At 41.9% G+C, this 26416-nt stretch overlaps 3 protein-coding genes across 4 annotated transcripts in view; 1 reads left to right on the top strand and 2 right to left on the bottom strand.

Moving 5' to 3' along the window:
• Positions 1–743: 743 nt before the first annotated feature.
• Positions 744–3356, bottom strand: uxt (ubiquitously-expressed, prefoldin-like chaperone). 2 transcript variants are annotated; one of them, XM_046870831.1, is made up of 7 exons: positions 3204–3356; positions 2860–2968; positions 2680–2761; positions 2537–2604; positions 1563–1670; positions 1408–1471; positions 744–947 (listed from the first exon to the last, which is right to left on the bottom strand). In XM_046870831.1, exons 2-7 carry the CDS (start codon positions 2940–2942, stop codon positions 885–887), a joined length of 468 nt encoding a protein of 155 aa, XP_046726787.1. In that variant the 5' UTR covers positions 2943–2968; positions 3204–3356; the 3' UTR covers positions 744–884. The 2 variants fall into 2 exon arrangements, with proteins under 2 accessions (XP_046726787.1, XP_046726788.1); XM_046870832.1 differs by lacking the exon at positions 3204–3356 and adding an exon at positions 3091–3193.
• A 524-nt stretch (positions 3357–3880) lies between these two features.
• Positions 3881–10061, top strand: zgc:86609 (ER membrane protein complex subunit 3-like). The gene is made up of 8 exons (XM_046870830.1): positions 3881–4363; positions 6176–6233; positions 6322–6415; positions 6501–6605; positions 7117–7198; positions 8037–8116; positions 8382–8464; positions 9470–10061. The coding sequence occupies exons 1-8, from the start codon at positions 4209–4211 to the stop codon at positions 9608–9610; spliced, it is 798 nt and encodes a 265-aa protein (XP_046726786.1). The 5' UTR covers positions 3881–4208; the 3' UTR covers positions 9611–10061.
• A 975-nt stretch (positions 10062–11036) lies between these two features.
• The window catches only part of usp11 (ubiquitin specific peptidase 11), a 20901-nt gene continuing 5521 nt past the window's right edge, over positions 11037–26416 (bottom strand). Inside the window, exons 4-21 of the mRNA XM_046870829.1 lie at positions 25799–25916; positions 25027–25172; positions 24673–24734; positions 23059–23158; positions 22806–22979; positions 22475–22633; positions 21385–21609; positions 21007–21090; positions 20724–20818; positions 19987–20208; positions 18894–19012; positions 18341–18814; positions 17801–17871; positions 17084–17196; positions 16407–16556; positions 15389–15504; positions 14775–14863; positions 11037–13793 (exon numbers count right to left, since the gene is read on the bottom strand). Coding sequence (XP_046726785.1) covers positions 13662–13793; positions 14775–14863; positions 15389–15504; positions 16407–16556; positions 17084–17196; positions 17801–17871; positions 18341–18814; positions 18894–19012; positions 19987–20208; positions 20724–20818; positions 21007–21090; positions 21385–21609; positions 22475–22633; positions 22806–22979; positions 23059–23158; positions 24673–24734; positions 25027–25172; positions 25799–25916 — 2649 coding nt within the window. The 3' untranslated portion in view covers positions 11037–13661. The remainder of the gene's footprint in view (positions 13794–14774; positions 14864–15388; positions 15505–16406; positions 16557–17083; positions 17197–17800; positions 17872–18340; positions 18815–18893; positions 19013–19986; positions 20209–20723; positions 20819–21006; positions 21091–21384; positions 21610–22474; positions 22634–22805; positions 22980–23058; positions 23159–24672; positions 24735–25026; positions 25173–25798; positions 25917–26416) is intronic.

The raw sequence follows: 26416 nt of genomic DNA, 5'->3' as shown, positions 1-26416 counted from the left end.
ATGAAAGAATAAAATCATAGAAAGAAACAGAGGAAAAAAGGTTTAAAGAAAAGACTCCCAAAAACAAAAAAAAGAAAAGAAAAACAAAAAGACCAAGCAAAAGAAAACGATAAGAAAAGATACAAGATGAAGAAAGAAAGAATAAAAAGTAGGTATAAAATAAAACAAAAGGTTAAAAAAAAAAAACCTTACATAAAAAGCAAGAAAAAAAGAATGAATAAAGAACAGCAAGAAAGAACAAAACGAATAAAATCAAACAGATGAAAAAATAATACAAGGTATAAAATGAAAAAAAGATGAGAAACTCAAAGCAAGAATAAAAAGGGAGGTTAAGAAAGAATTTGAAGAAAAAAATAGAAGAAAGAATGAATAAAGAAAGGAAAAGATTAAGAATTTAAAGGAAGAAAATGAAGAACAGATGAAAGAATAAAAGGAAAGGAAGTATCAAACGAGGAAAGAAAAAGTATAAAATGAAAGATTTAAATTAAAAAAAAAAAAAAAAAAAGCAATGAAAGAAAGAAGCCCTTATGCAGTTACAGTTATTCATATATCAAAGCAGATGAGGTTTGAGGGCCTTGTTCAGGGGCCCAACATGTAATGTGGTGTTGAATATGATTGGTTTCTCTCAGATCCATGAGGAGCATCGTGTCTGATGATCTGGTGACTTCATTAAGGATCTGCATCAGTAGTGAGTCACTGATTTCTTTTCTTTCCCAAAAAGCAGTTAGTCACAGGCAGGAGGCTTCAGATCACAACACACTTTATTCGACTGTAACAGTAAAACCTGTTAAAATACACACACACACACACACACACACACCACTTTACAGTACAGAAGCTTCTGCAGCCGTGCCTCTGCTGCCACCATCACCATCATCATGTACTCAAAACACCTCCTGCCTCGTCGTCTCTGGAAGATCCTTCAGACCCTGTAGCTCCCTCAGACCCTGTGAAGGACATCGAGACCTTTTACTCAAACAACTGATCCAAAATAATGATTTATATACAGCTCCAATTTTATCACCTGTATGCGAGTGTTCATGCAGGAGGAAAAAAACTCTTCCAGAAAATAAACATTAAATAAATAAATAAATAAATATCCATAAATGAATGGAAAAATCGGATCAAAAGAATCAAAACCGAATGGACAACAGAATAAAATTAGATGTCAATAAAAAACCCAGATACGACTGATACCAGAATAAAATCGAGATCAAATAAACTTAAAAAAGAAATAATTTACAATTGAATACAATAAAAATATATCAAAGATTAAAAATAAAAGAATTGTGATATAAGTGATGATAAATAAGTGATGCTGAAAACTTCAATATTTACAATGGAATTAAATTTGATTTGATTTGAAATCAGGAATTGAAATGTACAGAATCGGGAATTGAAACTGACCTCCAGAACCATGCGGATGTGCGCTTTGATCTTCGCCGCGTCTTTGCTTAGAACATCGCTGTACCTAAAACGGGAACGAGAGGAAAGTGAATAACGCTGAACGCGGGTTTGGGGTGACGTGACGAGTCCGTGACGGAGACGAGCGAAAAGCTCACTCTGTAAGCTGCCCGGTTTTCTTCTCGATGAAGGTCAGCGCTTCTGAAAGAGTCAGTTCCAGGAAAAATCCGTATCCGACCGCAACGAAGATTCTGGAAGTGTCCGGTCTGGAAAAAGAAATCCAACATAAGTGGAACATCCAGTGATTCAGGGGTGAATGAAAATATTATTCACACTATTGATCAAACGTTTGTGCACACCTAACTAAGATCAAATGGCAAATTATTTTTTTAAACATCTCAGTCCATATTTGCTCTTATAATAAGCTCCACTCTTAGATGTTCCACTGGATATCATGGAGATTTTGTGCTCGCTCATCCCGTTAGTAGAGTCAGGTACTGAGGAAGCCTGGGGTGCAGTCAGCTTGCATTCCAAAGGTGTTCAATGGGGTTGGAGATCTTCAACTCCATCCCATGGAAAGCAGATCTTAATGGAGCTGGATTTGTGCATGTTGTCATGCTGGAAAAGATTTGGGTCTCCTAGTTCAAGTGAAGGAAAAATGTCATGCTCCTGCATCCAAAGACGACCCAACATTTTGAAAGCATGTACGGCATATGTGGGAAAGCCGGTGTCCCAATACCTTCTCTGCTCTGTATCAAGCTGGGAAATGTGAAGAAAGAATTTTCTTCTAACATACAAGCTGCGTTCCTCTGGGACGTGTCCATGAAGTCTTCTTTTCTAAACGTGTCAAGCACCTTCTGCGTGCGCACGTGCTCATAGTAACAGACGTGGGAACCCACGTGGTCGGAGCAGCACCAGTTGCTGATGTAAAAAAAAATCTGATGGCTCCTGATGTACACAGGACGATGACACTGACTTGTGAAGATTGGTGCTCCATGTGACTGTGCGTGTGCAGCCTTGTGCTGCCATCTGCTGGCATGTTACCAAACTACTCTCAAAACTTTTTACCACCACGTATATACGGCATGGTGTCCGAGCATCTCAGGATGACTTTTTCGTTAAAGAAACTTACACGTGAGCCTGGACGTAGAAGTTACAGCCGAGATCAACATCCGTCTTCAGCTCTTTGCTGCCGGTTTCCTGTAAGATGTAAAGACAAGGTGATCATGAAGGTGATGCAGGATGAGGATGATGACAGAGTGAAACAGAACTCACCTGGATGCTTTTGATTGTATTCTTCAGCTGAAGGTACTGGGAGATTTTCTCATACACACCATCTCTTTGCTCTAGAACCTTCCTAATAAAGATGATATGGAAAAATGTAAATACAGGAGGGAAAAAAAGGGGCAGATGTTCTGAAATGTGGTGATGGGATGAAACTGGACTTGTGCTTACTGCAAATCTCTCTTCAGAACATCATTGATGAAGGATTCATACTGCAGCACTTTCTCGTGAATGTTCGGCTTTCCAGAGCTCATTGTGGGAAAGGAATGATGACAGATCACTGAGAACAGAGAAGAAAAGGTCCATCATCATCATCATGTTATAATAACATTAAACTTCTTCATTAACTCTATTAAATCTATTAACGCATTAATGGTGATGATCAGCAAATAAACCACAAACCAGAGAATTCAGTAAAGTATTTATCTCTAATATTTATATTTATTCTCCGTGAATTACAGCCTCAAAGACTTTAAACCAGTAAATACTAATAAAACACTGAAACATGCGCGTACCATGCAGGATTTGTTGACACGATACCGGAAATAGTACGCCAAACAACCGGAAGTAAGTAAAACTCGGTTTTTCTATTATTATTTTTTTGTTTTGTTTGTTTTCAGTAAAACACTCTGTCCTTTACTTTCTTTTTTTAAAACACTTTTTTTTTATTATAAAAACTCACATTCGGGTGTTTAAATAATTATTTTTAATCCTGCCTATCCAAACCGATATCCAGACATTGGATATTAGATTAGAGTTCACTTTATATAAATATAATGTAATTAAAAAACGCTACGTCATCCCCGCGATTTAATTCGCTAATTGTACTATTTTTAATGATAAAGCGAACTGTTATCTATGTAAATCTTGGAATCGAGTATGAAACCGACTCCTGTTTGAGTAGTATAACTTTATATTTAAAGTTTGGAAAATATAAAAATATGTATTGATTTTAATTAACTTTTAATCGAATTTCAGGCGTACCATTAAACCATTTTGTGACTAAATTATTTCGTTTAGTTTTGGGAACTTTTGTGTCGAATCGACTCCGCAAAAGAGTCGACTCTCAACCTTTTCTGAATCGAATTGCACGTCGACGCATGCGCGTTTCCCCTCACAGTACAGCGCTCTGGCTAAGTCCCAAATAGGCACCCGATTTATACGCAGGCGCACATTCTAGGGGACGAAGTAACGGGTTTAGCGACCTATGTAGTGCACTGTATTTTCAAATACGACCCATTTGGGATGCGCCCAGACAAACGGTTGAAGTAGAGTTTATATGTTGTATTATTGTATTTTCAGAAAATATAACAGTTTGTTGAAATGTGATTTATGTTAAAAAACGTGTTATTAAGTTGTAAAGTATTTATTTAGTTATCTAACTCAATCCGCGGGGTTTATTTTTAACTTTGATAGTTCAACCGGAAGTTGTCCGACTGGAAGTTTCCACATGCGCGTGTCAGTTCATCAGCTGTCCCCGGTTATAAATACTACTAATAAAGTGTGGCGCTCAGGTGAACATGGCGGGTCCAGAACTGCTGTTGGACTCCAGTATCCGTGTGTGGGTCGTGCTGCCGATCGTCTTCATCACGTTTCTGGTTGGAGTTCTGCGCCATTATATCACCAAACTCCTCCAGAGTGAGCGGAAAGTGGAGTTGGAGCAGGTGTCCGACAGGTGACACACACACACACACACACACACACAAACACTGCAGTTAGAAATCTATTCTTTTCTTTTTTATTATTATTCTTTTTCATTGGGAAGGTAGAGCACACACGTGCAAAAAAGTCGCCTCGTGACGCCATACTTTTTTTTTTTTTAGTAGTGATCAGTGATTGGCTGTTTGGAATAGTAATCATATGTGATTGGCTGTAGGAAAAGGATAATCAGCAATTGGACGTTGAAAGCAAAGCTGCCCAGTGATTGGTTTTTGGGAACGATAACGTTCAGTGATTGGCTGTTGAACGGTAATGATCAGCGATTGGCTGTTGAACGGTAATGATCAGTGATTGGCTGTTGAGTGATAATGATCAGCGATTGGCTGTTGAACGGTAATGATCAGCGATTGGCTGTTGAACGGTAATGATCAGCGATTGGCTGTTGAACGGTAATGATCAGTGATTGGCTGTTGAGCGGTAATGATCAGTGATTGGCTGATGGTGATAATGATCAGCGATTGGCTGTTGAATGGTAATGATCAGTGATTGGCTGATGAGCGATAATGATCAGCGATTGGCTGTTGAGGTAATGATCAGTGATTGGCTGTTGAGCGGTAATGATCAGTGATTGGCTGTTGAGCGGTAAGGATCAGTGATTGGCTGATGAGTGATAATGATCAGCGATTGGCTGTTGAACGATAATGATCAGCGATTGGCTGTTGAACGGTAATGATCAGTGATTGGCTGTTGAACGGTAATGATCAGTGATTGGCTGATGAGTGATAATGATCAGCGATTGGCTGTTGAATGGTAATGATCAGCGATTGGCTGATGAACGATAATGATTAGCGATTGGCTGTTGAACGGTAATGATCAGTGATTGGCTGTTGAACGGTAATGATCAGTGATTGGCTGTTGAACGGTAAGGATCAGTGATTGGCTGATGAACGATAATGATTAGCGATTGGCTGTTGAACGGTAATGATCAGCGATTGGCTGTTGAACGGTAACGATCAGCGATTGGCTGATGAACGATAATGATCAGCGATTGGCTGTTGAACGGTAATGATCAGTGATTGGCTGTTGAACGGTAATGATCAGTGATTGGCTGTTGAACGGTAACGATCAGCGATTGGCTGTTGAACGGTAATGATCAGTGATTGGCTGATGAACGGTAATGATCAGTGATTGGCTGATGAGTGGTAATGATCAGTGATTGGCTGATGAGTGATAATGATCAGTGATTGGCTGTTGAACGGTAATGATCAGTGATTGGCTGTTGAACGGTAATGATCAGTGATTGGCTGTTGAATGGTAATGATCAGTGATTGGCTGATGAGTGATAATGATCAGTGATTGGCTGATGAGTGATAATGATCAGTGATTGGCTGATGAACGATAATGATCAGTGATTGGCTGATGAACGGTAATGATCAGTGATTGGCTGTTGAACGGTAATGATCAGTGATTGGCTGTTGAACGGTAATGATCAGTGATTGGCTGATGAACGGTAATGATCAGTGATTGGCTGTTGAACGGTAATGATCAGTGATTGGCTGTTGAACGGTAATGATCAGTGATTGGCTGTTGAACGGTAATGATCAGTGATTGGCTGATGAACGGTAATGATCAGTGATTGGCTGATGAACGATAATGATCAGTGATTGACTGAGTGATAATGATCAGTGATTGGCTGATGAACGATAATGATCAGTGATTGGCTGATGAACGATAATGATCAGTGATTGGCTGATGAACGATAATGATCAGTGATTGGCTGTCAGGAACAATAATGATGTTTTTCTGTTTCTTGTTTCTTTGTTTGCAGCCAAGTATTAATGCGCAGCCGCATACTGCGAGAGAACGGCAGGTACCTCCCCAAACAGGTAATCATCTCCAAACGTTTCTTCAAGGCTGAATAAGTGCAGGTCGGAGATCCTGCAGTGATTTTTCTTTATTTTTGTCTCATTGCAGTCGTTTGCTATGCGTAAACACTATTTCAACAACGCTGAGACTGGGTTCTTCAAGACGGTCAAGAGAAAAGTGGTTCCTAAAAACCCCATGACTGGTGAGGAACATCTGACGAACTGTAGAGTAGCTCTGAGTTCTGATCTATACTGAGATATACACCAAGTCTTTTTTTTTTATTTTAGATACCAGCATGATGACGGACATGATGAAGGGGAATCTCACCAACGTCCTGCCGATGATTTTAATAGGTGGATGGATCAACTGGGCTTTTTCTGGATTCGTCACTAGTGAGTACGACAGACCAGAACTGCCCCTTCTACCACCCCACTCATGGTCAGAAGTTCATTGATCTTCTATAGCAGTACAGCTTCATGTGAATTTTATTATCATAGTATATACTTTATTCCGCATTTAGTCCCCATTAGCTGTTCTAATAACCTCCACTCTTCTGAGAAGATGTTCCACTAGATCTTTTTTAGGTTGGTACTCATTCAGCCAGTTAGTAAAGTCAGGTACTGGTGAAGGTGAGGTGAGGAGGCCTGGGGTTCAGTCAGTGTGAAATAATCATTCATGTTTAATAGGGTTGAGATCAGAGCTCTAGAGCAGGAGATCTTCCACCCCGACCCATGTGAAGCATATCTTCATGGAGATGGGTTTGTGCACAGGGGCAGGTCATGCTGGAACAGGTTTGGGTCTCCTAGTGCAAAGGGAAAGTTTAATGCTACCACATCTGAAGATGTTCTATACAATTGTGTCCAAATACTTTTGTTCAAACTGGTGTGTTTTTTTGTTCCTTAGCGAAGGTTCCCTTTCCACTGACTCTGAGGTTTAAACCCATGCTGCAGAGGGGAATCGAACTGGTGTCCCTGGATGCATCCTGGTGCGTTATAGCTCCTTCTGCGTCCTTTTACTTTTTCTTTAGTTTCCCTTTGCTTAACCCTAACCCTGATCTGATCCTGAAGCTCTGTGTGTCTGATCTTGAAGCTCTGTGTCCTGAAGCTGTGTCGCATTCTAAAGCTGTATGTGTCTGATCCTGAAGCTCTGTGTGTGTCTGATATTGAAGCTCTGTGTGTCTGAATCTGAAGCTCTGTGTGTCTGATATTGAAGCTGTGTGTGTGTCTGAATCTGAAGCTCTGTGTGTCTAATTCTAAAGCTGTACGTGTCTGATCCTGAAGCTCTGTGTGTGTCTGATTCTGAAGCTGTGTGTGTGTCTGATTCTGAAGCTGTGTGTGTGTCTGATTCTGAAGCTCTGTATGTGTCTGATTCTGAAGCTCTGTATGTGTCTGATTCTGAAGCTCTGTATGTGTCTGATCCTGAAGCTCTGTATGTGTCTGAATCTGAAGCTCTGTGTGTCTGATCATGAAGCTCTGTGTGTGTCTGAATCTGAAGCTCTGTGTGTCTGATCCTGAAGCTCTGCGTGTGTCTGATCCTGAAGCTCTGCGTGTGTCTGATCCTGAAGCTCTGTGTGTGTCTGAATCTGAAGCTCTGTGTGTGTCTGATCCTGAAGCTCTCTGTGTGTCTGAATCTGAAGCTCTCTGTGTGTCTGAATCTGAAGCTCTCTGTGTGTCTGATCCTGAAGCTCTATGTGTGTCTGATCCTGAAGCTCTATGTGTGTCTGATTCTGAAGCTCTATGTGTGTCTGATTCTGAAGCTCTCTGTGTGTGTCTGATCCTGAAGCTCTGTGTGTCTGATTCTGAAGCTCTGTGTGTGTCTCGCAGGGTGAGTTCTGCCTCGTGGTACTTCCTGAATGTCTTTGGGCTGCGGAGCATGTACTCTCTGATACTCGGGCAGGACAACGGTGAGCTCTTTCAGTCCATAACGATCATCATAAAGAACTTCTCACACACATCACTGTTAGTTATACGCCGCTCGTCAGTACGTTTACCATCACTGTATAACATCACTACTACAGATTAGACTTCCACAGGGACGCACGTGCACGTGGGCGTTCGGCTCGTCCCTGCTCCCATCGGGTGAATAGAGAACGAACTCGACACTCGACAGTCTGATCGCAGGGTAAACACTCGTAATTATTTATAACTAAATCGCGTTTGTGTGTGCAGCTGCTGATCAGTCGAGAATTATGCAGGAACAGATGACTGGAGCAGCCATGGCCATGCCACCAGACCCCAACAAGGCCTTCAAGGTGAGACGTACATACAGGGTTTCTGCAGGGTCTTACATTCACCTAGTTATTAAATAAGGTTTGTTTGTTTCGTTTCTTTCTTTTGCTGGTCCAAATATTATTCACTGTAATACGACTTACAAATGAGACCAGCAACAGCCAATCAGCTTCCTGTTATCGGCGCGAATCTCAGACGCAACACGATATTTTTTCTTTTCAGCTACGGGGAAGTTTAAGTTTAGTGATCCTGGAAACAAGTTTAGGGTTTAAGACCAGTCTCTAACAACGTTTTCATACGTGTGTTGATGTGATATCGGTCTCACGTTTCATTGTTGACGTCTTAAAACGTTTTAAATCTGACTTGGTGAAAGTGCAGAAACTCTGTCACTGTGGTGGAATTTTCCACAAACACTACAAGAATTGACCATGGAAAGGTCTTCAGGACAGGAGACCGTCTTTGAGCTTTATAGGTTTTTCATTGCATTTTGGTTACCTTCAATATAAGGCCAAAAGTATTGGGACACCTGAGATTTTTTTTTTTTTTTTCGACTGATAATCCATACCCAGTTCTTCCACCAATACTGTTACCGAATACATTGGCGTATCAAAAACGTCATTCAGTTCCCTTCATTCAGGGAAATCAGAAGACCCAAACCCGTTCCAGAACATGGAGGAGTTATTTTTTTACACTGAATGCACTCCAGGCTTCTAAAATCTAGAGGAACATCATCTCAGAGGAGCCAGTGGAGCCTAAATGTGGAATGGGATGTTTTTATAGCTGTTTATGCTCAGGTGCCCACAAACGTTTGTCCATAAAGTCCAGTCAAGAAGTTTTTATCGTCATTTCAACCATATATCTGACTCGGTACACAGCGAAATGAGACCACGTTCCTCCAGAACCCTGGTGCTACCTAAAAGAAAGCTCAGAGCTGAGGACTATGAATAATTGAATATATAATGTGTATATATAGTGTGGAGTTTCTTTAATATAAATCGAAGACTAAACGAATATCTGCTGTGTTTCAGAGCGAGTGGGAGGCTCTGGAGATCGTCGAGCACAAGTGGGCTCTGGAGAACGTCGAAGAGGAACTCATGTCCCGAGAGCTGAATTTCCGAGGACTCTTCAGCGATCGGATTCGTGATCGGAGTCACGGCACTGTGTTCTAAACGTACGCCGACCCACGGTAGTTCACGCACTGCTGTGAAGACGTCGAGATAATTACGTGCGTGATGATTTTTCTGGACAAATCGACGTCTTTAGCATGAAGACACGTGTATGAAGGAGGTTTTTTTTTCTTTTCTTCGTCAAGATTACCTGTAAATGTGAAGCCAGGAAGTGAGACAGAAGTTAAAATCAGGGCGCGTCACGTATTTCTCACGTACGATGACGTATTTATACCTCAATTCTTCATTTCATTATTTGATCCTTCTCTTTTCTCCTCGAAATAAATGAAGCAATCGTTTAAAGAAACGGAATAAACGGCACACAGCGCCCTCTGGTGGTCTGGAAGTGTTTTCTGAAAGCGAGCAGGTGCAAAGACGCAGCTGAAACGTGCGGTTCAATTAAAGTCGCACGTTTTTGGTCCAACCAATTAAAAAGTTGATGATGGAAAGTTGAGACAGTTTTTATTTATGGTCTGGTTTAATATGGAAATGTTTATGACGGGTTCATGTTTATGCCTCCATGGCAAATTTACACCAATGGTACGTGTGAGTAGGTGTTTCTCCTGCTCGGATCAGTTCAGGCTGCTCTGATGTCTTATGTAATAAGCTAGTTGGGACATGGAGGTGCTGGAAGATGTAACCCAGACCTTTGGGTTTTGGTCTTGTGATGGAAAGGTCTCGAGTTCAAATCCCAGCACCATCAATTCAGCTTCATGAAGATCTGCTTTCCATGGGTTGGAGTGGAAGATCTCCTGCTATAGCGCTCTAAACCTATGAGACGAATTGGATCGCTCACCTGACTATGCTATAAGAGCCAATGAGCATACTAATCCACAAACTTATATACAGTATTTCACTAAAGTAAGTGCACCCCTCACATTTCAGCAAACGTTTTAGTATCTTCTCAAAGGACAATACTGTAGAACTAAAGATATTACAGTATCAGTGTGCAGTTTGTGACATTGTCTAAATAACTGGTAACAAAATATAATGCAGTAAGTGAACATTTTGTCCTCAAAGTTGATGTCAGAAGCAGGAAAAATGAACGAGCAGAAAGGATTTCAGCAACAAATTGTGACGTCTAGACGTCTGGGTCAGAGCGTCTCCAAAACAGCAGCTCTGTGGGATGTTCCTGGTGTGCAGTGGGTCAGAATCGATCAAAAGTGCTCCAAGGAAGGGACAGTGGTGAACCAGTGACAGGGTCATGTGCGACCGAGGATCACTGATGCACGTGAGGAGAGAAGGCTGGTCCGTGTGGTTCCGATTTAACAAACCTGCGTTCCTGTAGCTCAAACTGCTGAATTAGTTCATGATGTTGATGATCGATGGGTCACGACTGTTTTAGCAGCAAAAGAGGGACCAATAAAATTGTGTATATGTATGTATATATACATACACACGTGAAAGTCACACAGATATAAAATCGTACTAATATACAATTATCATTTATTCATATCAAAATTTAAGTATACAATTTCCATCTCCATCAAAGTCGAACCCAAGCTGATCCCTAAAACCCCAGCATTCGAACTTCACTCATCAAAACTATGTATTACATACAAAAATACTGTACAGTCCAGAAACCACTCTCATTAATCTCTTTATTAATCCCCACTCGCTTCCTCCATCCGTCCCTACGTTATATTACAAACTAGAGCTGGAAAATACACCTCTGTTCATCTCCCCCTCCCCCCTGAATATGATTAAACAGCAGATCAAGAGGAAGGAAAATAACAATAACAGCAATAAAAATTATTTGGAAGATCTCGAAGCTTCGGCCGAGCCGATCCGTCACTCGGCGGTTCGTTAAAATGAAAAAATAAATAGATCACGACGAGCGAGACGAGGAGAAGCTTCTTTATTCTAATATTCGGCTTAAAAAAATACTTATTTTCACGTATTGCAACAGTTCCTGACATACGGATTATCCCTGATATCACCGAGAGAAAGAGAGCGGAGGGAACGGTGAAAAACTGTAACGTGGTTAAAGGTCACAAAGGCCGCGATTCGGACGTGCGTGCACGTTTTCGAGACGTCGTGGCCCCGTGGTCTTGTTTTGTTCACGCTATTCGAGCTGGACCTTCGGTTCGGTATAATGAGCCAAAAAAAAAAAAAGGTTGGATTTGTGAAATTCAATAAAAAAAAAATGATCGTAAAAATAAAGCGGGTTTCAGTATAAAGAATCCAGATGGTGGAGCAGCTGTTTTTGGTCCCTTTTTCCTGAATGAATCTTTGAAGACACGACGAAGGCGACGGTTCCTATAGCGTACGTAGTGCGCAAAAGTCCAGACGAAAAATCACGAGATTACGAATACCCCGGGGACGGTTTTAAAGGAAGCGTTCGGAACGCTGATGCGAAGAATTAGCATAGAATTAGCATAAAATTAGCATAGAATTAGCATGCTACACAGTAACTCCCAGTCAATGAATAAAGCACTCGGGTTCACACCTGTACCTAAAAAAAAAAAAAAATCAGGTTCAAGAAACATTTACAGACACACAACATGAATGTCAATTTGGTGGACAGGAATCAGGAATAATTATGTATATTAGAATCTTTTTCATTACCTTAAATTATCATAAATTATATTATATTCAATATTATTCAGTAGTACTGGCTTTTCTCCTCCCACACACACACACATTTGATGGCACATCACCTGAAACCTGATGCGAGAGCCCGATGTGTTCGAACATACACCAATGCTCAAAAATGATCGTAAGTAATGGCGCCCTTGCGCTCACGCGTAGCCTGTGGTGATCTACCTCATCTCTATGTCCAAGGAGAAAGCACCAAGGTTATGGAGATACCGTTCCAATGAAGGATCAATTTCTGAGAGTGATTCTGATTGAATCTGATTTAGTTGTGTGTCTGAAGAAAGACGTTTCATTTTAGATTGTTCGGTAAACCTTGAGACCTTTTTTTTTTCTCCTTTTTTGATTTTTTTTAAGAATATACAGCTGGTCTGATCTATAAATAAAAAAAACAAAATGTAGCTACAGTAACTTTTTTTTTTATCTGGAAAACAATTAAAAACCTCAGTGCTGAAACCTACGCAGCTTGAATAGAGATACTCCAGAGTTTTTTTGTTGTACTGCATTTATAACACGTGCGATTACCGCAAAAACGTCAACGTGCCGCCTCGATGACTGGAAACGTCGAAGGGCAAATTTTGGGATGTCGCGAAAAAAGTTTCTTACCATTACCAAAGACGACGATGTTCCACGGAGATGACGAACAAATGCGTGGAAGAGTAAAAAATACCCGAGCAGCTTTATATTTTATTGCTTTGGCGTTTGAAGGCTTCCGATACGCCGCTCTGTCGAGCTTTAGAGTCATTGTGGCGTAGGGGAAAAGGGAAATTTTGGAAGTAGGAGTTGGCAACCCTGGTATTCTGCACCACTTACTGGCGAGGGGTCCAAATTTTCCCATTTCCCAGCACCACACTGTATTTTCTGTTCTTGTTTCTGCAAGTCTTGTATTTTACAGTCTAACCACTGCCCTTCTATGTCCGGTTGAGGTGAAGATGTTTACAGCTTGCACAGTGAGAGGTGCCTCAAAAGTCATTAAGTTACGAGCTGAAAAAACCTGAAGTTTAAGTTCCTAAACTACAACCGGTACAAAAGTATTGCTTGATAAAAAAAAGGTAGAAAGTTGCAGCTCTTGCACTCGTGGAAGGGAAAGTGGGGGGATGGGAAGCAGCTTATCGCACCCTGAAATTCGAAAGAAGCAGCAGACACAGATACTCACACCCACCCCAGACACTTGCTAGACCCTGACTAGACGTCCCTGCAGCTGGTCATGAAGAAATAACTACAGCCTTTGCCCAGCTTCCTACCCATGATGCCTCTGCACCGGCCTGAGAGAATACTGAACTTCCCGTTTCTGGGAACTCAAAAAGGCAGAAAGTTCAAGAAAAAAATAAAATAAAACAAATTCCCTCATGAACCTGAGAGCAGGAGAGAATGCATATATCTGAAGAGAACGAATGAACGAAGGAAGGAATGCAAATAAAGGAAAGACGGGGAAAACCAGTGAAACACCGAACGAATTTCAGTCGACCTCCATGGCCCCGCCCGGTCCGTCGTGATTAGTGGAGGAAGCGGGGTGATTTTCAGGAGAAGGGAGGACGGGGTGCCGGATCTTGTCTTGGCGCTGGTAGAAGAGAAGGTAGGCAGCGTTGGTCTGAAAACACAAACACACACTGATCAGGTTCGATGATCCGTTTCCTGTCCTCAAGGTTACACTTTTTTTTTTTTTCAATACTTTTCCAGATTTTAAAGACCGTATTTATCATCTGACATGATGAGTTTAAATTCCTATTTTTATGATATTAGAAAATGCTAAGCGGAAGCTTGTAGCTACTGCAGCGTATAGAAATTACCACAAACCACATTCGACACACAGCATTTTATTAAAACTATTCTTCGATTCTACAGCAGCAGAACTCCGTTAACAAAAACACCTTTTGACGATGTCCACACGGATACGTTTACGTATTTTTTTCTCTCTGTTTTTGCCCTTTTTTTTCTCTCCTTACGTCAGGGATGTGAGCGTTTTCAGACGATTCCATGTGGATGAGCAACTTTTGGAAAACGACCGAAAGCGAAAGTGTGGACGCGGAGAGTTTTTAGATGAAAAAAAACCGGCATTTCTGAATTTATCCAGAAAGTCTTTTTTTTTACCCAAAAAAATTCTTCATTATATAAACCGAATACAGTAATAGTATGGAAACACAATTATTTTGCAATATTCGGTGTTATAATCCAGACCTGGAAATCACTCGAATCAAATTCCATACTTTTTCATACTTTTCCAAAATGCGTATGAACCCCGTGTCCTGCTACTGATCCTAAACTGAGGAAAAACACAAATGGTGCTCCCTGTGACTGTGTGTACAGCCTCGTGCTGCCATCTGTTGGCGAGCTACAAAACTACTCTTGAAAACTTTAATATCGCCTCGTACTAAGAACCTAAAATTTTTATGTTTTTTTATTATGAACATATTGAAGAAATGCAGAATTTAAAAAACCTGTATTGCAGACAAGAATGTGACTAAAAATGAAGAATTTCGAAGATCATACCCAGGTTACATTTATGTGAAAAGGAAGTTGTTACAGCCAATCAAAATGAAGAATTCAATTGGAATGGAACGGTGATTCTTACCACAATTTGTTCTTCCTTGGCGTAGGTCACCTTACTATCGTCAAAATAATACCACTGGCCGTTGTCCTTGTTCCGAGCGTAGCTGGTATCTGTGTAAAAGATGCAAAAAGAAACGTAGGATTGTAAAACGGCTGCTTTTTTAACAGTCAGTCGTCTGATATTTAATCAGGAACACATGAAGAACGCTAAAAATGTTCTATAAAGCATTGGTTCAGGCAAACACCAGGAAAGAACTTGAGGTCGGCACTGATAGTTGATTGCTGAAACCGTCGGCTATCGACAAAAATCCATACCGATAGTTTTTCCGGGCCACTGTCATTACGAGAGCGGCCTCTAGAGGCGAATCACTGACACCACGTGCTGTGTGTTTTTACGTGTGAGACTGCGTGCTGCACGGAGAGCGCGATTTTATATTTATTATATATAATTAATTATTAAATTCATATTTACATCATTTTCATAATTCAGTAGTATTTTTGCTTCCTCGAAAAGCAAAGATTTATATAACAGCAAATGACTGACTAAAAGCAGACTAAAAGCATGCATCAATTTTACGGTTAGGTGTCCACTAACTTTTGCCCCGTATAGTGTTTATAAACAGAAGAGAAACGTACAGTGTCCGTCTCTGAGGCCTCCATAGTGGTTAGACACAGCGATGAGGTCGTACGTGCTGGGAGGCTCCGAGTCGGTTCCTGTCTTCCTCAAAAGGAAGTTGGAGAAGTCCAGGTTTCTATAAAAAAAAAAATAAAATAAAAAAAAAAAAACAAAGAGAAAGACTTCAGGTTCCACATTTTTTCACGACTTCAATGACAGCAGCATGATAACACGTGTAAAAGGGCTACGAATATAGGGAGTCGTTGAATATATTGCAAAAAGATGCTGTTTTAAAAGGAATGAGGAGGAAAGAATTTTGGCAAATAACATTAACAGCAGAGACTTGCTTTTGTTATTATTATTATTTATATATTTTTGAATGCAATGGTGATTTTTTTCATATTTCTATATTAATATATGCATTTATAATAAAATAAAAACATTTTGTGCATGTACGCATTGTTTAGTAGGCATGTTATTTAGACACGACACTAGTAATGTCGTTACATTTACATTTCTCTTGTTCATACAACTGAGCAGCTTTGGGGTTAAGGGCCATCCTCAGGGGCCCAGGAGTGGCAGCTTGGCGTCGCTGGGATTTGAACTCATGACCTTTCGATCCAATGTCCAATTCCTTAACCACAAAGTTACCACCTCCACACGTAGTTGGGACATGGTGGTGCTGAAAGGTAGTAGGTCACTGGCTAAGCCATTGGCTATATGATCAGAAGGTTATGGGTTCAAATCCCAGCACCACCCAGCTACAGCAGGCCCTTGATCAAGGCGAGTTTTAAAGTATATGCGTGGCCTGGTAGCCAATCTACACTGATTGCATGACTTTCATACGGAAGAGCAGAGACTACTTTACGCATACTAAATTATTTCCAGCTTCCAGTCCACTGCTATTACGAGAGCGGCCTCTAGAGGCGAATCACTGACACCACGTGCTGTTTGTTCTTACGCACTTAATGAAGAGTGCTTTATTATATATTTGTTCATTACAATTAATTTAAAAAGTGTTTAAAAGGCAAAACCAACCGGAGAGGGAATTCGACGATGGTGTCCAGCTTCTCCCGGGAATATTTTGTATAGGAGAAGCGTTTCAGGTGGATGATGAGGACCTCAGGAAGAGACCAGAGATCCAACTTCTTAGTGGCGAGCTGGTGCTTTTTACATGTTGGGCAGTACCTACAGAGCATCAGTGTACCAAGTTTATCATTCTGACGTAATCAGTGCCCTGGGTTTAGTACATACATTATATGGAGGAAAGTATTGGGACACCTGAATTTTCCAGCAGCCATATGCAGTTCTTCACTAAAATGTTCAGAATTGTACAAGACATATAAGAAGTTCTGGAACTTGGAGACCCAAACCTGTTCCAGCAAGACAATGCCCCTGTGCACAAAGCCAGCTCCATGAATACATGGATTGGAGCAGAAGATCTCCTGCTATAGAGCTCTGTATGTGAATACACCCCAGGCCTCCTCACCTCACCTAGATCAGTACCTGACTGGGTGAATGAGTTCCACAAAATCTAGTAGAACATCTTCCCAGAAGAGTGAAGGTTATTATAACAGCAGACAGGGAACTAAATGTGGATTGGGTTATACAATCTTATCAGGTGTCCACAAACTTTTGGCCATATAGTGTATAGTGAGTTCAATAATATCTTCCACTGCTTATGTGTTTAAGCACTAACGTGTAAAGCGCATTACCAGGGATTTTCATCCTCGAGCGTCTCCATGTTGGTGAAGAGTCCGATACATTCCTGCAGATGGACTGTGGTCTGCTGCATCGGGACGTCCATGCTCTTGTCCTTTACGTATTTCTACACAAACAAATATAATTCAAAATCCTGAGAAAGGTCTCCCGTTGTACAGACATACAAAGTGAAAACTCTGAGCTTTTTATCTGCATTTTTACGTTTTACAGACTCCAAAAAAGAAAAAGAAAATCTTCATGAGAAGTGTCCATGAAGTTCCTCAATTGTAAACAACCAAAAATCCATACCGATAGTTTTTCCGGCTTCCGGTCTGCCGCCATTACGAGAGCGGCCCCTAGAGGCGAATCACTGTTTGTTTTTGCAAGCGAGACTGCGTGCTGCACGGAGAGCGCTATATTATATTTATTATTTATAGTTCAACTATTTAAGTATATTTATTAATGAATATATATATTTATTCTAGTAAATTTCATGAGTTATGATTTTTTATTTCTTGTGTTTGTAATTGAGTTCAGCACTATTTTACAGAGTGTTTCGTTGTTTTTTTAATCCAGTATCTATTTTAAAGTAATTATCAGTTGATTAATCGGTTATTGGCGAGTAAGATCCGACCTCGCTATCGTTAACATCCACTGACCCCTAATTCATTACGCACTTTAAAATTCAGGTTCAGTTCTGGATTGGTGATCATTTTATTATAAAATCTTACCTCAGCCTCGGTGTCATTGTAATATTTCTTTTTCATGTCCGGGTCCCAGTCGATGGCCACATACAACTGAGCTGTGAAGTGACAAAATAGAATATTATAACACTGTTATAATCATGTAGTCCCTCCATACCTCCATCCTCTACCACTGATCTCCCTCCATCCTCTACCACTGATCTCCCTCCATCCTCTACCACTGATCCCTCTATATTCTACCATTAATCCCTCCATCCTCTACCACTGATCTCCCTCCATCCTCTACCACTGATCCCCCCATCTTCTACTATTAATCCCTCCATTCTCTACCACTGATTTCAGTCCATCCTCTACCACCGATCCCTTCATCCTCTGCCACCGATCTATCCATCCTCTTCCACCGATCCCTCCATCCTCTACCACCGATCCCTCCATCCTCTACCACCGATCCCTCCATCCTCTTCCATGAATATATTACAAAGTATTAATACACAAAAATCTCCTTATTGCTAAAACACACAGGGACCCAGGGTAGAACCGCAGTAGAATATCCTGAAGGTGACTCACTGCTGAAAGGAAGATCGCTGTTCCCGTCCCCGGTGCTTCGGTCCATGGTGCCGTTGGAGTTCACGGCCTGTATACTGAAGAGCAGCTTCTTTCTTTTCTCAGCACAACGCCGTCTACTCTTCATCCTTTTCTTCGCCTGAGCGACGGCTTTACCGTTCTCTCGGTCATCCTCTTCTTCGTCTTCCTCCTCCTTTTTCCCAGGAGTCTCCGCTGCAGCAGCTTGCTCCCCATCGACCGCATCTTGGGAGTTGTCATCTGTGCCGCCACATGCCAATTGGCCCTCGTCCGTGCCGCCGCATGCCAATTGGCCCTCGTCTGTGCCGCCTCCACCGCTGTTCGATTCCTCCTCCCCTTCTTCTACTTTCTCCTCCCCTTCTTCTACTTTCTCCTCCCCTTCTGGATGGACGCTGTTCTGCTGAGAAGGCTCTTCTGACTTGGATGTTCCTGCCTCCTCAGACTCTTCTTCAGCCTCATCTGTGTGGAAATGAAGAAAGAAAGATGACCAAAGATAAACATGGATTACATCAAATATTAGAGAAAATAAAGACTTTACCTCCACTGAGTCCATTGGTCTGGTTTTTGTATATTTCTTCTTCGTCATCATTCTCTTCGCTACAATTTTCCTCTTCCTCCTCCACTTCTTCTGTGGGGTCTGGCTGACGCACGTATCGACTGGAAAAAGGACACTGCGCTATTACACCCTTACACCCTGTTATAAGACTCTCTGAAGCCTTAATTAAGGCAGAATGACTGCATGACAAATCTGAAACAGGTCTTTCAAGGTTTCATCCTCGGGTTTTTCATCACCGCTCTGACATCTGACTACTTCAACAGCAACCCAGGAATCTCTACAGCTGTTCTGTACATTCTACAGAGGGACAGATGAAGAGGAGGACAGAGAGTGAGACAGTAAGAATAAGATAGAGGTACAAAGAGAAAAGAGAGACAGAGAGAGTGAAAGACAAAAGCGAGGAAATGAGAAAAAAAAACAGGAGAGAGGAATATAGCGTGAGAGAGCAAGAGAAAGACATAAGGACAAAGGGGAGAGAGAGAGAGAGAGAGAGAGAGAGAGAGAGAGAGAGAGAGAGAGAGAGACTGACAGAGAGAGAGGGGAGTGAGACAGTTAGAGAGAGAGAGATAGAGAAAGAGAGAAGGGGAGTGAAACAGTAAGAGAGAGACAGGGAACACAAAAAGAGACAGAAGGAAAGAAGGACAGACATTAATACAGTAAGAGGAAGACATATGGAGTTAGAAGAGACAGAAAGAAAGAAAGGGAGACAGAGACAGAAAAAGAGAGCAATAGGGAGAAGGGGGCAGAGAGTGACACAAAGGGACAGCGATGTGAGAGAAAGACAAAGGGAGAGGGTGACAAAGAGACAGAGGGACAGACATCAGAAAAAAGGCAGAAAATACAAGTGATAGACAAAAGAAAGGGAGAAAGGGAAAGAGAAGATAAGAAGAAAGAGTGAAACAGCGAGACAGGGGGACAGGACACTTTGCCCCAACTTGTCACTTCTGGATTCAAAATAACTAACTAAATGAGTGAGTGAGTTACAGTGTGGGGTTTTGATCAGGTCTTTATTGAGAAGGTTCTGGTGGACTGCTCGGTGCTCTTCAGCCTCGGGGGATCATGCGTTGGTACTCACGCCAGGCGCTGGAGAAAGAGCTGGTAGAGGCCGTCTCTGGTGCACTGTGCCCAGGGCAGTGCCATCAGCAGCGGGTGGCCGAACAGTGACGTGCTGTAGTTGTTTCCCCCTGAGCCGTAGTCTCTGTAGTGGGAGCGTTCGCGCATGTACACGGCCAGCAGAACCTCTTCATCCTCCTCCTCCACCTGATCCGCAGTGCTGCTGCTGCTGTTCAGCTCGTACCTGCGCAAACGAACCAGACGCGGTTTACTATTACCGACTGTTTGGTCGAAAGTATTGGGACACCTGACTTCTCCAGTCATATGTGGCTCTTCTCCAAACTGTTCCCAGAAAAACAGAGGCACACAATTGTGCCAAAGGAGGAGAAGAACAGGAGGAAGACGTCTACAGAGACATCAAGGAAAGAAGAAGTGGAGGTTTGTACTTTAAATGTTGGTACTATGACTGGTAAAGAGAGAGAGGTGTCCGATATGATGGAGCAGAACATTTAAAAATGTCCAGTACAATCATGTGCCTCCAACTTTGTGTAACAGTTTTTGGAAGATCATCATCATCATCAGTATATGGCTGTCCTGGAGAAAGCTAGATGTCCCAATACTTTTGGCCACACAGTGTAGCAATAAATGGAGAAATACGTATCAGTACTAAGTCAGTGTTAATCCAAATGACCCAGAGGAACTCAACATTATCACCATGCTCAGGCCAAACCTGCAAAAACAGATGGAACGCACACTTACACGAAGATGTCGTCTCTGTCCAGGATCAGGCTGAGGGACTCGTCAGCGTGATAGATCCTGTAGAAGCGATGATTAAATACATCCGCCACTACCATCTGATTTAGGAGGGGGAGAAAAAACGGCATTGATATTTACTTTGGCTCGGCGCACACACCCACACACACCCACACACACACAAACACACAGCTTAGATCAGACGGAAAGTCTTATGCGAGGGCACAAAACCGTTTCGTGAATCGATGCGGAAACGCTTGGCTTTGGATCTGCAGGTTGTGTCTCTCACCTTCTCTGCAGAGATATTGGTAGCTTGAGACAGAGCGGTGCATAAATCCATCACTCGACCAGCTTTAGGGACCACCACTCTGTACTGCAGAGAGAGAGAGAGAGAGAGAGAGAGAGAGCATTTGAAACATAAAGGGACAAAAGATAGAGAAAACAAAAGATAGAGTGGCAGTAAGAGAGACGAGAAAGTACACAAAAAGGGAAGATAAAAACGAGAAACAGAGAAAAAAGGTGTGAGATGGAGAAAAGAGAGTGAGACATTAGAGAGATGTAGTGAGAGAGAAAAGACAGAAAGAGTCAGTGGCTCTTTAATCAGGTCCAGTGTTAAAAGTGGGGGAAAACAGGGGCAAACACGGCCTCGGGACCACATGACGCTTACCTGCACAGGTTTGGCCAGAGGGTCAAGAGAAACAAAGAACACCTCCATGACCCTCTCCTTGCTCACGGGTAAGGGAACGCTCAAGTAGCAGAAAGGGTCAAAGGTCACAGACACCTTCCTGCACTCGGGGCAGACCAGCGTGGATTTGAAGAGACCATGAAATGTATCCACGATCACGGAGTCGTTCCGTCGCCTGTGGTTACACCACGCCTCCTCCGCAACTTCCTGTACAACGGACAAGAACCAAAGTGCTTTCTAAACATCTCATTTCAGATTTCGTCTCCATATGCCATTATTATAAGCTTCACTGTTTTGGGAAGATGTTCCACTAGATTTTCCTGCTAAAGGGTTTATAGCTCTATAGCAGGAGATCTTCCACTCCAACCTGTGAACAGCATATCTTCATGTGCCTGTCTTTGTGCATAGGAGCCTTGTCATACTGAAATAGGTTTGGGTCTCCTAGTTCATTCAAGTGATGGGAAAACTTCTGCATCAGGTACATTTGTGTGCCTCCAACTTTGTGGTCACAACTTGGAGAAGAACCTCATAAGCCTGAGAAAGTCAGGTGTCCCAATTCTATACACACTTCAGCAAATGTTTGGCGTAATGCATTCTAAACGGCCCTAATCACTAGAGGTCGATTGATTCATCGGTTTCACTGATTACTTAGCGCCGAAAGTTGGAGCTATCTGCAAAAATCCATACCGATAGTTTTTCCGGGTTATGAGTACAAGAGTGGCCTCTAGTGGTGAATCGCAAGACTGCGTGCAGTTTATTTGAAGCGTCTTTTTTTTTTTCACTAATTTTGGATGGAACTGTTTTTATTTATTTGGAGTGTTTCATTTTAAAGGCATGTCTTATTTTTCATAATATTTATTAATATAATGAATATATTGAAATTTATTTTGTTTAATACTTTTTCTTTTTTTGATAAAGTTTTAATTTTTTTTTCCGGTACCCATTTAAAAAACTATTACACTGAGACACTTTAAAACTGGACTACTGTTAATATCGCTGTCATACATAAACATGTCCTCATACACGTGACGATCTGATCTGCGTGTCCCTGTGCTCTGTTTCGAGTCAGTACCTGGTCTGGTCTTCCGTCGGCGTCCTTGAGTTCAATGTACTCTTTGTTCTTGACGCGGTTCAGGTCCTCATGCAGGCCGTCCAGCAGGAAGGACAGAAGCTCCTGGGAGTCGTGTTGTTGGTAACCCAGGAACTGGGACGCAAAATGGCCCACCTTGGTCTGCACACACACACACACACACACACAGACACAGGTTATGCTCCAATTTTTATTGTGCATTAATATTATGCTAGAAGCTTCTGTCAGAGCTGCTGTTACAGAAATCCTTTTCTTTAGAGAGTGACAACAATGAAGATAATCTCAGGATAGATGATGTATGATCTCTCCTCACTTTAAAAACACGTGGCACTACGGAATAGTGTCTCCCCGACCACATTTGCTTGATGACGTCGGCGTAGGCCTCGGCGATTTCGCCCTTCATGCCCAGAGGGTTGGTGAAGTTCAGCTGGTCCAGGTACAGGTTCTTCAGGAAGTACTCGGTCAGCGGGGGCGTGTTGCTCAGACACTGTGAAGATCACAGTTAGCACCGGAGTTTACTTCTCAGCATGACAACGTTCCTGTTGATGTATTTGATGATCACATACCTGTAGAGCAGAGTTCATGAAGCAAGTGTTGCCCAAGTTAGTGAGACCACACACTCCAGGCTGCCCTCGGAACGTGTCCTGGTCTTCCGTGGATCTACTCCTGAAATCGTGCAACCACAAGATTACGAGGACAGGTCAGAAAAAATGTTGCAGGTATAGAAATGAGTCCATCTTTGACACCTGATATTATAATTATAATTTTAAATTTTTTATTTAAAATTTTATATTCAAATTTAAATATAATAATAAATTATAACTGTATATAATTCTAGATTCTTGTCTATTATCTTGGGTACGGTTGTATATGACAAATACATCAATCTCACATATACAGCACACACATACACTTTCACACTATATGTCAAAAGTATTTGGACACCCGACTTTTCCAGGCCAGATGTTTTTCTTTCTCACACTGTTACCCCAAAGCTGGAGGAACACAATTTTACTGTTTACAAGTTTACAAAACTTCCCTTCAATTGAACTAGGAGACCCAAACCAGTTCAGGCATGACAATGCCCCTGTGCACAAAGCCAGCTGATGGTTTACGTGGATTTGGTGGAAGATCTCCTGCTCCTGATCTCCTCCAACCCTATCACCTTTGGGATGAATTGAAGGTTCACCAAAAATATGTGGAATGGGAACTTACGGTCAAACGTTTGTCTGTGTAGTGTTTATATACAGTGGTGTGAAAATTTTTTTGCCCCCTTCCTGATTTCTTTTGCATGATTGTCACACTTCATTGCTTCAGATCGTCAAACTAATTTAAATATTAGTAAAAGATAACACAAGTGAACACGGCATGCAGCTTTTAAATGGATGTTTTTTATTATTATGGGAAAACAAAATACAAAACTACATGGCCCTGTGTGGAAAAACTGTGGTTGATCACACCCGAGTTAAATTTCTTCAGCCACACCCAGGCCTGATTACTGCCACACCTGTTCACAATCAAGAAATCTCTTAAACAGGATCCAGAGTGACAACGTGAAGTAGACCAAAAGATCCTCAAAAGCTAGACATCACGCCGAGATCCAAAGAAATCCCAAAACAAATGAGAAAGAAAGTAATTGAGATCTATCAGTCTGGAAAAGGTGTTACCTTTTACTAATATTTAAATTAGTTTGATGATCTGAAACATTAAAGTGTGACAAACATGCAAAAAAAACCCCAAAAAATCAGGACACTTTTTCACACCACTGTACACGACTTAAAATAGCTTATTTAATGACCTCGACTCTTCTGGAAAGATGTTTCTCGAGATGTTGAAGTGTGGTTGTGGAGATTTGTGGAGATTCATTCAGCCAGTTAGTAAAGTCAGGTAGGTGAGGAGGCCTGGGGTTCATTAGCGTGGAAGAAATTCCTCCCAAATATCCCCAATGGGGTCAGAGCACTATAGTTTGAGATCTTCCACTCCAATCCATGTAAAGCAGATGATCTAAATTGGCTTTGTGCGCAGGGGCAATGGTTTCATTTTACCACATCCGAAGGCGTCCTTCCATCTTTGTGCTAACAGTTTGATAAAGAACGACATATGGCTGAAAAAGTCAGGTGTCCCGATACTTTTGCCTGTACAGTGTGGGACAGTGTGGGTCTCGGCACAGGTTCACTCACATGATCTGCGGTCTAGAGCTGGGCCATGTGCCATCTGCATTCCTCATCTCCATGATCACTGTCTGTAGAATAAGCAGAGCATGTTACAACACACACACACACACACACACACACACACACACACACACACACACACACACACACACCACCTCAGAACTTCAAATCTCCACATCATCTCCTTATAGAAACATTCTCAATGTTACTAAATTACATGTTCATGTCAGTGCAAGATCCTGGTCCTCAAAAGAACAATAAAAGAAAACAGTGTCTCTCTCTGAGAGTGTGTGTGTGTGTGTGTGTGTGTGTGTGTGTGTGTGTGTGTGTGTGTGTGTGAGAGAGAGAGAGCGAGTATACCATTCCCGTGCTCAGACAGGCATCCAGGACAGTCATGTGGATGTTTCGTAGCCTCTCGCAGTTGTTATCAGAGCTTTTTATCCATAGCCGTGGTTCAGCGTCCTCTGCTACCTCAAACTCTTTCTGTATTACCTTCTGAATGCTGACTGAAACACACACACACACACACACACACACACACACACACACACACACACACGAGGTCACCCTCAATTGCTCCACACATCAAGTCACCCCGATATCACAGAAGCGGGAGTGGTTAGGGTATTGGACTTGAAATTTGTAAGCTCAAAGCCTCACCAAGCTACCAGGGCCCCTGAGCAAGGCCCTTAATCCCATAGCTGCTCAGTTGTATTTTGGGGGAGGTGTCACCTCAATGGTCAAGGCTCCGGGTTACTGATCAGAAGGTCAGGGGTTCAAGCCCTGGTATTGCCAAGCTGCCACTCTTGGGGCCCCTGAGCAAGGCCCTTGACTCCAAAGAATTTTACCATGCTCTAAAGTACATCTGACAAGTATTAAGCACCTTTCTTTCCTTTTCACCATTCTTAAATATTTTGGGGAGGTGGTAAAAGCATTGGACTTTGAAACCAAAAGGTCAAATCCCAGCTACATCAAACTGCCACTCTTGGGCCCTTGAGCAAGGCCCTTAACCCCATAACTGCTCAGTTGTATAAATGAGATAAATGTAAATGGCGTAAATGCAAAGCCCTCGAGCAAGGCCCTTAACCCTCAGTTGTAAGTCTCTCTGGATAAATTAATTCCAGTTACTCACGTATGGTGTCTGCTCGGCTGAACTGGCCCGTTACTGCATTGTCCATATCGCTGTGCAGACACAGGAACAGTTCCACAGGATAGATCTCGACTTTCAGGGTGCTGGGAAGATCAATGACCTGCGGAAAATACAAAGAAGATTCGGAATCCATAAATCAAACCAATCCCCCAAGAGTGGCCTCGAGATGTTCGATTCTAGTGTTAGAAATGAGAGGATGTTACTTTAAAACGGAAAGTCATGAGTTTGATATGTTTATATTTGATATGTAGATCGATTTCTCATCTAAACTGTTTCTCGAGCGCGTTCACTCAGGCTACGTGAATACGCCGTATCGCAACACTACGGAGACCGAGGCGTGTCCTGAGATTCACACAGAATACAGATTAACATGGCAGAGGTAGAGCTGTAACTTCCTGCAGACACAACGGGAAAAAAACGTCTGCGTTTATTTCATCTTTTTTTCTTTTGCACTACAAAAGGTGTGTGTGTGTGTGTGTGTGTGTGAAAGGGGCCGTGTGTTAGAAGTCAGAAGGCAATAAATGTACACACACAGGTTAAAGTATCAAAAATGTATATCTGATTAGAATTTAAAAAAGATGGCAAAGCATGCAGCACAGT

The sequence above is a fragment of the Silurus meridionalis genome, chromosome 17, assembly GCF_014805685.1.
Source record: "Silurus meridionalis isolate SWU-2019-XX chromosome 17, ASM1480568v1, whole genome shotgun sequence".
Classification (NCBI taxonomy): domain Eukaryota; kingdom Metazoa; phylum Chordata; class Actinopteri; order Siluriformes; family Siluridae; genus Silurus; species Silurus meridionalis.
Note: the sequence above shows the minus strand (reverse complement) of the source record. Positions and strands in the feature narration are given on the sequence as shown.